Source organism: Brassica napus, chromosome C9 (genome assembly GCF_020379485.1).
Source record: "Brassica napus cultivar Da-Ae chromosome C9, Da-Ae, whole genome shotgun sequence".
NCBI classification, from domain to species: domain Eukaryota; kingdom Viridiplantae; phylum Streptophyta; class Magnoliopsida; order Brassicales; family Brassicaceae; genus Brassica; species Brassica napus.
Genome location: NC_063452.1, coordinates 12,541,309 through 12,556,436, shown reverse-complemented (window position 1 = coordinate 12,556,436; position 15,128 = coordinate 12,541,309). Strand labels below are relative to the sequence as shown.

General features: G+C 38.3%; 2 protein-coding genes across 2 annotated transcripts; one reads left to right on the top strand and one right to left on the bottom strand.

The window, feature by feature from the left end:
- Positions 1 to 645: 645 nt before the first annotated feature.
- On the bottom strand, positions 646 to 2,454 carry LOC106395691 (serpin-Z2). Its single transcript, XM_013836079.3, has 2 exons — positions 1,684 to 2,454; positions 646 to 1,466 (listed from the first exon to the last, which is right to left on the bottom strand). Exons 1-2 carry the CDS (start codon positions 2,209 to 2,211, stop codon positions 753 to 755), a joined length of 1,242 nt encoding a protein of 413 aa, XP_013691533.1. The 5' UTR covers positions 2,212 to 2,454; the 3' UTR covers positions 646 to 752.
- Positions 2,455 to 7,217: 4,763 nt separating this feature from the next.
- Positions 7,218 to 14,601, top strand: LOC106394317. The gene is made up of 7 exons (XM_022709274.1): positions 7,218 to 7,263; positions 12,335 to 12,368; positions 12,460 to 12,503; positions 12,798 to 13,015; positions 13,112 to 13,363; positions 13,418 to 13,648; positions 13,990 to 14,601. The coding sequence occupies exons 1-7, from the start codon at positions 7,218 to 7,220 to the stop codon at positions 14,599 to 14,601; spliced, it is 1,437 nt and encodes a 478-aa protein (XP_022564995.1).
- The last annotated feature ends 527 nt before the right edge of the window (positions 14,602 to 15,128 follow it).

Sequence of the window (15,128 nt, the reverse complement as noted above, 5' to 3'; positions counted from 1 at the left end):
TGTATTGTCTAATCATCAATTGCTTAACTTTGTGGTGCACCAACACCGAGTTGAGCCAGTGGTAAAGAGGTTGCGGCTGTAACTACTCTCATTTGGGTTCAATTCGCGCTGGAATGAACTAATTAAGTACAATGATTAGGTTCCCGACAAAGAGGTAAAAACCACCTTTTTATTTTACCAAAAAATAAACTTTGTGGTGCCAATTGTTTAATTTATGTGTTATTCTTCTTTGTATTTTGTTTCAATACAATATATATCATATTACATTTGTTTTCCGTAAGTATATATAATTATGTATGAAATTATTCTCTTTTTCTGAAAACATTTTATTCTGAAATTGTTATAAACATTTTATTTGCTAGATAAAGATTTACTGTTCAAATATAGATAAACAAATACTGTAATTCAACCTTTTTTTTTTTGTTACAAAAGTATAGTAGCATTTAGTGCGTTTAATCCAATTTGATAAATCGTTTAATATTATACGATAAAGTAACTTTGTGGAAATTTTACAAAAATTCAAATGTTGGATTTATAGTAGAGATCGTGTGATTCATCTGTTGCAAGAGATAATCAAAGGATGCTTGGAAATTAATCCTAAACTATACTGCATGTGAAGAAATGATTCAAAATAATACTTAGTCGAGGAGAACCAAATCTAAGTGAATTAAAATCATGAACATTTAAAAAAACTCGGCTAAACAACAATAAATTAAAACCCAAACCTAGAAACAGCAAAATTAATACAAGACCTAATCAGATTTGGAAGGATCGAAGATTTGACCAACAAATAAAACAGTTCCGGTTCGGTCTTCTCTAATCAAGAAAAAAAATGGATGATCTGCCACGAAATCTATCATCTTCGGACGGCCACCACCTCCGCCGAAGGCAGTTGCAGCTGCAGCTTCAGTACCTACTTCATCGATCTCAATGAAAGCTTTTTGGTACAATGACACATGTAGCTCAAAATCATCAAACGCATTTGAAGCTTCAAACCCAAATTCGATCTTAAATTTTGGAATTCTGAATTTACCAACTCGATCTTTGTATCTCGGAATGTGACGGTCCAAAAATCCATGAGTAGATGTTAATCTCTTCAAAAGATTATCCAATCCATCTCTTTTGTCAGGTAGATAGAAGTACATTGAGAATTGACGGTCGGCATCATCACGGCCTTTTTGATAACCGAGCCTCAGGACCTTGAAATCATCATAAGCCTTTACATATTGGTTCTTATGGCTGCTCATGAAAGGCACAGAGACTGATTCGCCATTGACAAGGTGAAATGGTTTGTGCTTAGTCAGACACTTATCAAACTTCTTTTCCCAAGCTCCTTTGAAGTACAATGCATTTCCATAAATCCATTCGGTTTGGCTTGTCACGGATAGTCGAGGAAGAAGATCTTGGATGAGATTATTTGTGTGACGCGAAGCCCACGCATTCACCTCCGTACGCACTATTTCCGCCTTCAAAACAGCAAAATCATCAATCAATAACAAAAAAGTGTATATTGTTATAAAATTATCAAAATCAAACAAAACAACTGCCTTGAAATTCCCCCAAAAATACATAGAGAATCCCAAAAAAATTAACAAAAAATTTAAATCATCAACCGGAGGAGATTTTGTTTCAGAAATAATCAAAACCCTAGAAAATCCCAAAAATTATAAAAAGTAAAAGTACCTTGGTACTGAAGTCAACTTGAGCGAATTCAGCTTTGAAGAAGTTTACTAAGAGATCGTTCCACGAGGAATCAACCGAGAGTGATTGATCGATCCAGACTCCATTGACTGCTGCGATTTTAGGTCCACCGCTCGCACTGCCGTCTGCGAGAACCACAGAACAGATCTCACCGAACACAGCGTTGAGCTCGTCGGTTGAGGAAGACCTAAGAAAGGAGAGGATGAAGGATCTTACTGTTTCTTTTTCTTCTGGCCTATTAGCCGCCATGGTGAGCACGGCGTTTATTGATGCCGGTGAAAAGACCAAGTTAGAGGTTTTGGCTAGGGTTGAGATTACTTTCCCCGCGAGGAACATAGATACGTCGTTTTGCTTCTTCATCGCTTCTGCCAAATCAATCTTTGATAGGGAAGGACTTGAGGTTACTTGTGATGCACAAAGTTTTTGTTTCTTCTTTGGATTTGTCTCTTGGATAGGGAGTTCTGCGATTTGTGATTTGCCAATTTTTTCTTTCATCTTTATGTTATCCATCACCGTCTTTAGGGTTTTTGTTTATTTTGTGTGAGCACACATTAATACATGCACATATATATACTACTTCTTTCTTGGACTTGGAGGTCGCCCTATAGTCGGTTTAGCTCTTTTTCTTAAGGAAAAAATATTAGGAGATACGCCGGTCAAATTTTAAGGTAAACCATAATTTATGGGAGCGGGAAAAGAGCACACACACAAAATTGTTAACGGAGTTCGGCCAATGTTGCCTACGTCTCCGGACCTACTACAGATTTTTTATTATCAACCCGGGAAATTTTACAAGCTCACAACTCACACCCCGATCCCAAATACACTCAAAAATTACTCGTAATTTCTTAAAGAAGATTTTTTTTGAGATATTTTTTTTCTCTCTTCTTCTCTTTCTTTGTTCTCTCTGCGTTTTTTTCTTGTTTTGGGATGAATAAAATGGTTCATCATAGCTCTCCTTCTATAAGCATGAAGAAGGTGTTTGGTGAGCTCACAATCTTTGACAAAACCAACGTCAACAATATCAGCCGCCTAACATCACCGTCCATGCCGACCATCATTGTGAAACACGTGCTTTGACTAACAATCTCCCACTTGAAGACTGATTTCAATCTGTCTTCACACCTTGATCAATGTAGCAGGTCTTCTCAGCTTGTTACTCCGACAAGCCAACTGAGGTTGCACACAACCTCAGCTTATCATATGGCACGACTTTCGTCAACATGTCTACCGGATTCTTGCTTCCTGGGATCTTCTCAAGCACTAACATTTCATCTTCCAACGCTGATCTGATGAAATGATATCGACGATGTATGTGCTTCGTCCGAGCATGGTAAACCGGATTCTTTGCCAAATCGATGACACTTTTACTATCACAGTACAACACACTTTTCCCTTGGTCATGGCCTAGCTCTTCTAGAAAAGACTGTAGCCATATCATCTCTTTTGTTGCCTCCGTTACCGCAATATACTCAGCTTCACAGCTTGATAGAGATACAATTTTCTGCAACTTTGAAACCCAACAAATTGCAGTACCGCCAAAGGTGTAGACATACCCGGTTGTGCTCTTCGTGCTGTCAAAGTCACCTCCATTGTCAGCATCAACATATCCCTGCAATCATGTCTTAGACTTCGTGAAACATAGCGATAAACTTGGATTTCCTTTTAGATATCTGAAAATCCACTTAACGGCTTCCCAATGTTCTTTCTGGATTGCTCATAAATCTGCTAACGACTCCCACTGCATGTGCAATGTCTGGCTTTGTACATATCATCGCGTACATCAAGCTGCCAATAGCATAAGCATATCGAATTTTATCCATATATTTCATCTCGTCTTCAGTCTTTGGAGACTGTTCTCTGGATAACCGAAAGTGACTTGCCAGGGGAGTACTAACTGGCTTCGCTTCATCCATGTTAAACCTCTTGAGGACTTTCTTCACATACTCCTCTTGTGATAACTTAAGACCTTCCTTGCTTCTACTGATTCTCATCCCTAGAATCTGTCTTGCTTCTCCAAGGTCTTTCATCACAAACTCTTCTGAAAGTTTCATCTTCAAGCTATTGATCTCGTGCAAGTCTGCTCCTACTATCAGCATGTCATCGACATATAGGAGCAATATCAAGTAGGACTCTTCAAGCCTCTTGAAGTAACAACAGTGGTCAGCTTCACACCTCAAGAAACCGACACCTTTAATAAAGTTATCGAACCGTTTATACCACTGTCTTGGACCTTGTTTTAAGCCGTACAAACTCCTTTTCAGCTTTCAAACAAGGCTTTCCTTCCCTTTGATCTCAAAGCCTTCGGGTTGCTTCATATAAATTTCCTCATCCAAATCACCGTGAAGAAATGCTGTCTTCACATCCATCTGTTGAAGATGCAGATCTTCTTGTGCTACCAGCCCAAGAACCGTTCTGATGGTCACCATCTTGACTACAGGAGAGAAGATTTCAGTGTAGTCAACGCCTTCTTTTTGTTGGAATCCCTTCACAACAAGCCTCGCTTTATAGCACTTACTCCCATCAGGTTCTTCTTTTATTCGGTAGACCCACTTGTTATGCAATGCCTTTTTCTCCTTAGGCAAATCTTCTAACTCCCACGTGTGATTGGATAACAACGAGTCCATCTCGTCATTCATTGCAAGATCCCACTTGATCGACTCATCAACTTGCATAGCTTCCTCATAACATTCAGGCTCGCCTCTGTCTCTGAGCAGAATGTAGTTGAGCGATGGAGAAAATCTTACTGGCTTTCTGATGATTCTGCTTGACCATCGTAACTCCGTGACTGGTGTATATGGGACCACTTCAGAATCATCACTTTCTTCAGCTTCACCACTCTCATCTTGAGAGATTTCTTCATCTGCTGTTGTGCAACTCCGGTGTCAGGATCTCTTCTAAGTCAACAGCTTCAGGCTCTTTCCTCTCCGAGCCTTCTCTTAGCTTATCCTTATACAGCACTTCTTCGTTGAACACAACATTCTTGCTGCGGATGATCTTTCGATTTTCATCATCCCGAAATCGGTAACCAAACTCCACGTTACCATAGCCGATGAAGTAACACTTCTTAGACTTCGAGTCAAGTTTACTTCTTGCAGCATCATCATTATGAACATAAGCTAAGCATCCGAACACCTTTAGATAAGAAAGATTTACTTTCTTTCCGCTCCAAACTTCTTCAGGGATCTTAAATCCCAACGGTACATACGGTCCTCTGTTTATTAAGAAGGCTGCGGTATTGATTGCATCTGCCCAAAACATATTTGGCAATCCATAGTGCAATCTCATGCTCCTTGCACGCTCATTCAAGGTTCGGTTCATCCTTTCCGCTATTCCATTCTGTTGAGGCGTTCCAGGAATAGTCTTCTCCATCTTGATCCCATTATTAGCGCAATATCTCTTCAACTCGTCGCTGATGTACTCTCCACCATTATCAGACCTTAAACACTTCAACTTGAGATTCGTCTCAATCTCAACCATGGCTTACCATACTTTGAAAACCGAAAACACTTCATGCTTGTTCTTCATGAAGTAAACCCACACTTTTCTTGTGGAGTCGTCGATAAAGGTCACATAGTAGTATGAACCTCCCAGCGATGCGACAGGATCGGGTCCCCACACGTCAGTGTGCACCAGCTCTAACTTCTCAGATTTTGGCTCTCTTCCTCCTTTAGAGAAACTAACTCGTTTCTGTTTCCCAAGGATGCAGCTTTCACACATCTGATGATCCACCGTCTTCAGATCCGGAAGAGCGCCATTTTCCACCATGAGTTTCATTCCTTTCTCACTCATGTGCCCCAACCTACAATGCCACAACTTGGTATGTTTAGCATTCTCGACAACAACAACAATGTCTTGATAACTCGCCGTCATGTAAAGAGTGCCTCTTTTATGACCTCTAGCCACCACCATGGAACCTTTCTTGACTCTCCAGGCTCCACCACCAAAATTAACATCGTACCCCGTATAATCAAGTTGACCTACTGAGATCAAATTTTGCATCAACTTTGGCACATGTCTGACCTTCGTAATCTTCCACACACGTCCGTCTGACATCTTCAGGTTGATATCTCCAATACCAACTATGTCCAAAGGTAATCCATCAGCAAGATATACCTTTCCGTAATTTCCCGCAACATAATTTTCCATGATATTATGGTGCGGTGTGGTGTGGAATGATGCTCCTGAGTCAATCACCCACGAATTGACTGGGCTATCGACATAGGAGATTGACGCTTTGGTGGTATTTGCAGTTGCATCACGAACTTCAATTTTCCTCGGGGAATCAACAGAAACTACCAATGCATCAGCGATTTCACGTGTCATTGCATTGGCTCTGCCTTTAGTGTTGTCTTCCTTCTTCGGTGGTGCTCGGCAATTCTTCTTAATGTGACATGTCTTTCCACAATTCCAGCACTCTGCAGCCTGTCTGAATTTGGACTGACCCCGTCCATTCCTTGACTTCGATCTGCCATTACTCCGGTTATTTCTATCTGGGTTTCTCCCTCTGTTTTCCAGGTTGAAAGCAGAGCTCGTTGATGCTTCCCAGAGTTTATCCTTCGAACTTCCTCAGAAAGGATATGATCTCTAACATCATTGAACTTAAGCTTTTGAGTACCCACAGAATTACTAACCGCTGCCCTCATCGGCTCCCAACTATTTGGCAGAGATGCCAACAGAATCAGTGCTCGCACTTCATCGTCAAACTCGATTTCAACTTATGACAGTTGGTTGACAATCGTGTTGAACTCGTTCACATGTGTGGCAACCAGGCCACCTTCTTCCATCTTCAAATGAAAGAGTTTCTTCATGAGAAACACCTTATTGTTTGCCGAAGGTTTCTCATACATATCCGAGAGAACTTTCATGAGTCCTTCCGTGGTCTTCTCCTTCGCAACGTTGTGAGCAATGTTTTTCGACAGTGTTAACCTTATAACACCCAGAACTTGTATGTCAAGGAGCTCCCACTCATCCTGATCCATCTTCTCAGGCTTCTTGCTCAGCGGTTGATGAAGCTTCTTTCCGTACAGATAATCTTCAATTTGCATTCTCCAAAATGCATAATCTGTACCGTCAAATTTCCCGATATTGTGCGCCGAACCGTCTTCACCTCCCATCGTTTCTGGAACCACCGTGTATTAGAACACCTTCGTCGACAAACCGATGTTACCGACAAAATTTGACCGATCACTGTAACTCAAGCTTTAATACCAGTTATTAGGAAATACGAGGTCAAATTTTGTGGTAAACCAGAATTTATGGGAGCGGGAAAAGAGCACACACACAAAATTGTTAACGGAGTTCGGCCAATGTTGCCTACGTCTCCGGACCTGCTACAGATCTTTTATTATCAACCCAGAAAATTTTACAAGCTCACAACTCACACCCCGATCCCAAATACACTCAAAAAATTACTCGTAATTTCGTAAAGAAGATTTTTTGTGAGAATTTTTTTTCTCTCTCTTCTTCTCTTTCTTCGTTCTCTCTGCGTTTTTTCTTGTTTTGGGATGAATGAAATGGTTCACCATAACTCTCCTTTTATAAGCATGAAGAAGGTGTTTGGTAAGCTAACAATCTTTAACAAAACCAACGTCAACAATTTCAGTCGCCTAACATCACCGTCCATACCGTGACCGTCCATGCCGACCATCATTGTGAAACATGTGCTTTGACTAACAAAAAAATCAAAAGGAATGTTTTTAAGAAACAAAAATGTATATGTATAAGATAGAAACAATCGAAATTTGGAAACTTATCACTTTATTATGTATATATCTAGAAGATTTTTTTTTTTAACAACAAGACACTCACAGACTCTTATTGACTCTGCAAACCAAAACGGTAACTCCGCATCCATGTGAACGACGAAAGACGGTTGTTTCCTGGCATTACGTGCCAAGCTATCCGCCTGTAGGTTCTCCGTTCGGGGTACGTAGACGATCTCGGAGTTGAGGAAGCTTCTACGTAAAAGCTTGATATCTTCCAGATAACTTTCAAATGCTGATCATTCTTCTGGTTCTGAAACCATCTTCACCAATTGAGAACAATCTGTTGCAAACATTACCTGAAACTGTCGTAAGTTCTTCATACATTCCATTGCCCAAATCAACGCCTCCACCTCCGAGTGAAGAGGTGATAGGCATGCCCTTACGTTTCTTGCTCCTAATAAACCATCAAAGCCGGGTAAGGTACTATACCATTCTTGTGCCGAAAATAGTTTCTTCTCTTTCCAGGAACCATCTGTAAAACACCATCGTCCTGAAATTCCTAATGAAGGTGTAGTCAGAACTTGCCGCTCCCTCCTTTGGTCAGTGAGTACCTGTGCTTCAGCCCAAAGTGCTGATTCTAGTTCTGCTAGTTTAAGAGTTTCCCTTGGATCAATATTCAGATTACTAAACACTTTATTATTCCGACCTTTCCATATATACCATAATATCCACGCAAATTGATGGTCCTCCATTTTTGGGTTGACTCTCCAAAAGAGATGATGATCCAAGTTACCAAAAAACGAGCAAGTAGGGAAAATAGTCGGGTTCGATGGTATTTTAGATAATGCCCACACTTGACGTGCTGGAGGGCATTCAAAAATTTAATTTTTATATTTAAACTAATTATAGTTTACTGATAGTAATAATATCTAGAAGATTATTATTCCATAATTTAATTTTCCTAGAAGTTTCCATTAAATTTACTTTTATATTAATATCTAGTAAAAAACTTAATTTAGTTACCCTTTTCTACAAATGCCCATAAATAAGAAAAAGGAAACATTTAAAAATATTTATAAATATACAGATTTTTATATTTAAACTAATTAAAATTTTACTGTTTTTATATTGGGAGATTTGCCAAATATGACTCACAACTTGATTTTAAACACAAACTTATAGCCAAAATTGAATCAAATGCAAAACTAACCTAAAAGCCTTGTGAAATTACAGCCAGCCCCTTGTGACCAAACAAAAAAACAGAAGCCATTTTTACGAATATAGCCCCATTAAGTCGTCTGAATCGTCTGAAATGATAGAAGTCGTCTAGACGATTTCAAAGTAAGTCTTCTGGTGTAGCTAATCTTAAAAATAATTTATAAATGTTTTAAAAAATATTTTGATAAGTGAAAAATTAAAATCATGTAATTATAAACAGTTTTAAGTGATATAAATTAAAATATAACAAAATTGAATTGTTTTCAACATAGATAAGTGTAGGTAGTAAATCATGGTATTCTTTGGTCTAGGGTTTAGCAACATATGTTGTAGTATTGAGGATGATTGGTACCAGCTGTGGGATCGGTAGACAGCACCATTTAAGTTCAAAGCACTCAATCTAAAGCAATCAAGATTTATCTTTCCTTTTATGTTCACAGCACTTTGTAAAAAAATCACACCACTTTTTTAAAATCCTGCTATATAAAAGGGATTAAATTCAAGGCTTTTGGAACTATTCACCTCAGCCAAAATATTCTCATCCAAAAAGAATTAGAAATAGATGTCATTTAGAAGATAATTAACTAACACACGACTTTTGATATTTCTAGAAATTTCAAATTTGTAACTGCTAATTCATTAATAGAATCATATATCTATATTGAATTATGTTCTATTTTTAATCGTTAGACTTCAAGGATAAATAAATTATTAATTTATAATATATATAGTTTATAACATTATATTGTAGTTATAAATAAAGAGAAAATAACCGGGGAGGGTGAAGAAGCTCATGTAAAATTATGTAATTAAAATGGTAAAATGGTGAGTATGATGAGGTGAATCTAAGAAAATTTGTTGTACAAATTATGGTGCTTTCTTCGTCCACTATAATGATTTAAAATATCCTACTATATAAAAGGGACTAGATTCAAGGCTTTTGGGACTATCCACCACAGCCAAAATATTTTCATCCAAAAAGAATTAGAAATAGATGTCATTTAGAAGATAATTAACTAACACACGACTTTTGATATTTCTAGAAATTTCAAATTTGTAACTGCTAATTCGTTAATAGAATCATATATCTATATTGAATTATTTTCTATTTTTAATCGTTAGACTTCAAGGGTAAATAAATTATTAATTTATAATATATATAGTTTATAACTTTATATTGTAGTTGTAAATAAAGAGAAAATAATCGGGAAGGGTGAAGAAGCTCATGTAAAATTATGTAATTAAAATGGTAAAATGGTGAGTATGATGAGGTGAATCTAACAAAATTTGTTGTACAAATTATGGTGCTTTCTTCGTCCACTATAATGATTTAAAATAAAATATATATTCACATAAATAAGTCAATATTTGTTGTTTTTTTTTGGTAAGATGTTAAGATTATCATTTTCTGAAAGGTTACACTGTTGTTTTTAAACAACTTATTACAGCAACGAACCAAAAACAACCAACAACAACTCAAGGTAAAAAAAGCCTTAAGGAGGTCTTATACAAGAAAGATAAAAAGAAGTAGAGAAGAGGAGAAAGAAGAACTTGCCGGGTAAGAGAGGAGACGGTCACGCATCATACGGTCGAGAGAGGCAAGGATGACTGATGAAGATGAGGAGACAGCTGTGAACACACGAGCATTACGCTCTTTCCACAGCAGGTAGATGGCTGACTGAAAGTAGAGCTTGATGACTGGAGTAGCATGCGCATCTGCGTTGACGCGAGGTTGATTGATCCAGGCTGCAACAGAGTGTAGATCAGCCGGAGGAGAAATCCAAACTTCAGCAGCAAAAGGCTCCCATATCAAGCGAGAGAAAGAGCACTCAAAGAAGAGATGATGGTGAGTCTCTATTTCCAGATTACAAAGGACGCACGTTCCTGAGATATTTAACCCCCAACGCCTCAAGCGATCCTTGGTTGGCAGTCTTCTCCGCAAAGCCAGCCATGATATAAACGGATTACGTGGAATATGTTCCTTGAACCAAATAGTCTTGTGCCAATATTTGTTGTTGATAGTGTTTATATTCTTTTCTGACATTAGTATCCATATTTTTTAGTAAACTGATCCAAAGAGATTAGTTTGTGGAGCTAACCAAACGAGGATTATAGTGTTTACTTTGGAAAAAGTAATAGGTTGAATGGTAGATGACGTGCGTGCTTTTTCACATGGAAATCTGCACATATATTAAAATTGCAAGATTTGAATCATAGAGAAAATATAGTGTATATGACTGAAGTTGGTCCATTCCGAAACTAAAGATGGCTAAAATTCTTCTTTGTCAAAATGCATAGATGTGAATCTTATATGAATAGAGTTCTCCATTGCTTATAGCAGTGTAATAAACTCTGTGTGTAAAGGAGAAAAAATGTTATATAAGTGAAAACAAAAATTATGATATTTTTTCTTGTGTCTATAGGCTCTTCGCAATTTGAAGAAGAAAGAACATATTGTGTGAAAATCTTTGGCTCGGTCAAATTTTATCCAGTTGTTTATAAAACTATTGTTATCTGATTCATGTAATTTTTCAGTGTTGATTTAAAAGCCCAAAAAACCCATCTACTGACTTTTTGATATTTTTTTCTGTGATTTGAATTTAAAAAGAGATAAAACTTTCGATAAGTTATGTAAACTCAGAACAAGTATTTAGCTTTAGAAAGCATTTACATGTTTCAAACTTATAATATATACATATATAATGTTTAAAATTATGCATATAAAACCTGTGTAAAATGTGCATGAATATGTTTCTCTTCTTTAATGTGTTAATCGTACTATATATAACATTATTTTAAAATTTCAAAAAGCTTATGTCACATACACAAAACCATCAATAAAAAATATAATTCTCCATCTACAACAAGAAAAATGAAAAATTATAAACATATAAATTTAAATTAAGAAAAACTAACATTGGAAAAATAAGAAGTTAATGTAAAAGAAAAAAACCGACAAATAATATTATAAATAAAATAAATTTATAAGACACAATCCGCGCGAAGCGCGGAAAAAATCTCTAGTCATGTTATAATAATTGCTGTAGAGACATACGTACCTACGGCCAAAATTTAAATGACTCTTAAAAATTATAAACCTAAAGCCAAAGCAAAAAAACCACAGCTATAAATCTACAGCCAAAAAAATGAAATCACATCACTTACCAATCATGCAAATTGTATGTATTCTTAGGGTTAGATTTTGGAAAGCTTGAATGTTTTTTTGAAAAATTAAAATTTTACGTATACATGTTTATTTCTGTGTATAGTAAACACTTTTGAAGTTTAATTTGATTTTACGAAGTGTTTAGTTAGTTAATAAAGTTTAGGGGTTATGTTTAGGGTCTAGACGACTTCCATAGAAATCGTCTCGTGAATAATTTTAGATGGACGACTTACAGAGAAGTCGTCCATACCGGGCTGAATCCTTTATTTTACCAATGTACTTTTAAACCTAACCGGATCATTTACCAGACATATAAATACCATTTATTCACTTTTTCACAACTTTACAAAACCCTAGCACCGTTTCTCTGCAGAGTCGATTTCGAAGGCGATTATTTTCTCAGATTTCTCCCCGCCGGTAATCTCGCGTATTCCGTAGTTCTCACCGTCGGTAATCTCTCCTCTTACGACGAATCTTGTTTTTCCTTCATGGCGTAAAGTTTTTAGTAGTTTAAACTGACCATCCGCTTCCTTTGTTTCAGATCTGAAACCGCGTCTCGTTGAACTCCGCCGCCGGTAAGTTATTTCTCTTGTCTTAAGGCGTTTAGCCGCCGTAAAACCCTAAAAATTTTAGTCTTGATTCTTCTTTTCCCGTCGATTTTTGCAGATATGTAACCGCTGGTGTCATTGGAGACCATATCTTCTCCGACTGTAAGTCATCCATCTTTTAAAGAAACAGTTTTTGTATTTATTCAGAAAGACTACTCAGACGACTTCCTGGAAGTCTTCCAGAGTGTAAGACTTCATAGAAGACTTCCTGAAAGTCTTCCAGACGACCTAAGTCGTCGTTGGAAGTCGTCCAGAGTGTAAGACTTTGTAGAAGACTTCTTGGAAGTCATCTCAGTAGTCTTCTCACTAAAATTTACATGCAAGTCTTCCACTTTTTGTATTTAGAAAAGTGTGCTTGTTATGTGTTTGAGATGCTTGTTTTTGATTGTTTTACAGGCCGGAAAATGGATTTACCAGCACTCCCGCAGTGGATGTATACATTAGGGGAAGAGCCCCCTGCACTGAAGAGCATTTCTTATCACACTGATGACTCGAAGCTATTTACTGCACTAAGGCGAGCTCTAAACGCTGACGAATATGAGGAGCTAAAGGAGTCAAAGTTGGGAGTGTTCATCAAGTTCAATGAGCTGAATTTTGGTTGTGCTTCAAGGCTGGTTCATTATATGCTCAGTTTCCAGCTTAACATCAAGAAGAAGTATGAGCTCTGGAGTCTCGTTGGTCCACAACCGGTGAGGTTTTCACTGTTGGAGTTTGAACACCTCACTGGTCTGAACTGGGATTACATCGAGGACCTGGAAAATCCAAGGGTTGAGGTTACGAAGGAGATGGCTGCTTTCTGGGAGATGATGGGTGTTGATGTCGATGCGGAGCCAAATACTGAGCATATAAAAGCAACATTTGGGAGATGCGAGGAGTGGTCTCGGGAAGATCGCATGCGGCTCGGTTACCTTGCCATCTTCAATGGATTCATTGAAGAGAGAAAGTACTCAACCGCTACACGGGCTAGTCTTGCAAGGCTAGTGATGGATTTAGAAAGATTTGATAACTATCCTTAGGGGAGAGTGGCGTTTAAGGTGCTGATGGAGTCTGTGAAATGTGTAAATTTGGATTCAAATTCATACACTGTTGATGGGTTTGTTCAACTTCTCCAGGTGTGGGTGTACTTTGCTCTGCCAGAATTTGGTGCTAATTTTGGGCATCCCCTACCAGACAGACCGTCTCCGCTGTTGCTGGCTTACAATGGTGGCAAAGGACGCAGATTTTTTAAAGAGGCCATTTCCAGACATGTATTTAAACTTCAATTTCTAAGACTTCACAGAAGACTTTAAAGTAAGTAGTTTGGTAAGTCTTCCATAGAAGACCTCGCAGAAGACTTAAAGTTATGTCGTTTGGGTGACTTTACTTTAAGTATTCTGCGAAGTCTTCTCTGGAAGACTTACCAGACGACTTGTTTTAAAGTCTTCTGCGAAGTCTTCTCTGGAAGACTTACCAGATGACTTTACTTTAAGTCTTCTGCGAAGTCTTTTCTGGAAGACTTACCAGACGACTTACTTTAAAGTCTTCTGTGAAGTCTTTTCTGGATGATTTCAGTCTTTGTTATCTGAGTTGATATCTTTTATTTTTGCAGACTAGCATGATCAACTGTGTCCGCAAGGACTATGCTGAGATGTTTCCACGATGGGACTTTGATATGGAGGACCCGGCCGCGGAGAACATAATCATAGTCATGTTTAATGCGAAAGCTAATTGGAACTGGACCATGAATTGCTGGGAAGTCACCGGTACTAAACCGAGAGTGAAGAAGGAAGAGAGGGCAGCGGAGACAGAGAGTGGTGTGAAGGAGGAAAGTAGAGTACGTCGGAAGAAAGCTCGTAAAGCGGCTTCTCTTGAGGCTAGTAAAGTGCCTTCTGCTGAGGCACGTGCAGAGGCTCGTTCAGAGGCTTCTACGTCTGTTGGTGGGATGACCAAGGAGCATATTGAAAAAAGCTTCAAGGGCATAGCTGATGTCATGAGGGATGGGTTTGGGATGTGCCTTAGGGAGATCAAGTTGCTGGGGGATAGGATAGAAGCTGTGGAGAAGAAAGTGGGAATCACCAAAAAGGGGACTGCATCTAATGAACTTCAAATGACAACTTCAAATCAGGAAAAGCGTGGGCACGAACCCAGGGTTAGTACCAAAACCTCTCCCAAAATCGCAGAGAAGAGATTGACTAGAAAAAGTGCTAGGAATAAGGAATGATGTGCTTTGGAGAGTGAGAGTGTGAATGGAGAGAAAGCAGGACAGAATGGGGCGAAAGCAGGACAGAATGACCCCCAAGAACCGAGTTCCTCGAAAGACCTGAGTCTTGTGATAGCAAATGAGCCTCCAGAATAGAGTGGTGAACCTAGCGTTCTTGTATTGGACAAAGAAGTACCCACTGATTCAGATTTACAGAAGGAGAAACTAGGAGGCAGAGAAAGAGGAAAGCTGCTATGGCACATGTTTGTGGAAAGAGTGAGCGAGCAAGGAAACTTGCTGCCTCACAGCAAACTCCTTTTAAGGGAAACAGCACTGCCAAATTGATCATTCCAAACAAAAGGGTTGGCCAAGGCTATGATCTTTTTGCACCCTTTGCCAAGAAGATGTCGAAGGTGCTCACTGACTGGGTGAAACTTGATCCGTAAGTGAGAATGTCTCATAATAGCTTCCTTTATTATACAAAAATATCATGTTTATCTACATTTTGTGTTTGCAGTTATTTTAAAACACCTATGGCCAAAAAACCA

Coding starts and splice junctions, on each gene's coding strand:
- LOC106395691 (XM_013836079.3), bottom strand. CDS start 2,211: ATGGATAACATAAAGATGAAAGAAAAAATTGGCAAATCACAAATCGCA. Junction 1,467..1,683: donor AAGTTGACTTCAGTACCAAG/GTACTTTTACTT, acceptor GCTGTTTTGAAG/GCGGAAATAGTGCGTACGGA.
- LOC106394317 (XM_022709274.1), top strand. CDS start 7,218: ATGGTTCACCATAACTCTCCTTTTATAAGCATGAAGAAGGTGTTTG. Junction 12,504..12,797: donor AGACCATATCTTCTCCGACT/GTAAGTCATCCA, acceptor ATTGTTTTACAG/GCCGGAAAATGGATTTACCA. Junction 13,016..13,111: donor TTGGTTGTGCTTCAAGGCTG/GTTCATTATATG, acceptor TCACTGTTGGAG/TTTGAACACCTCACTGGTCT.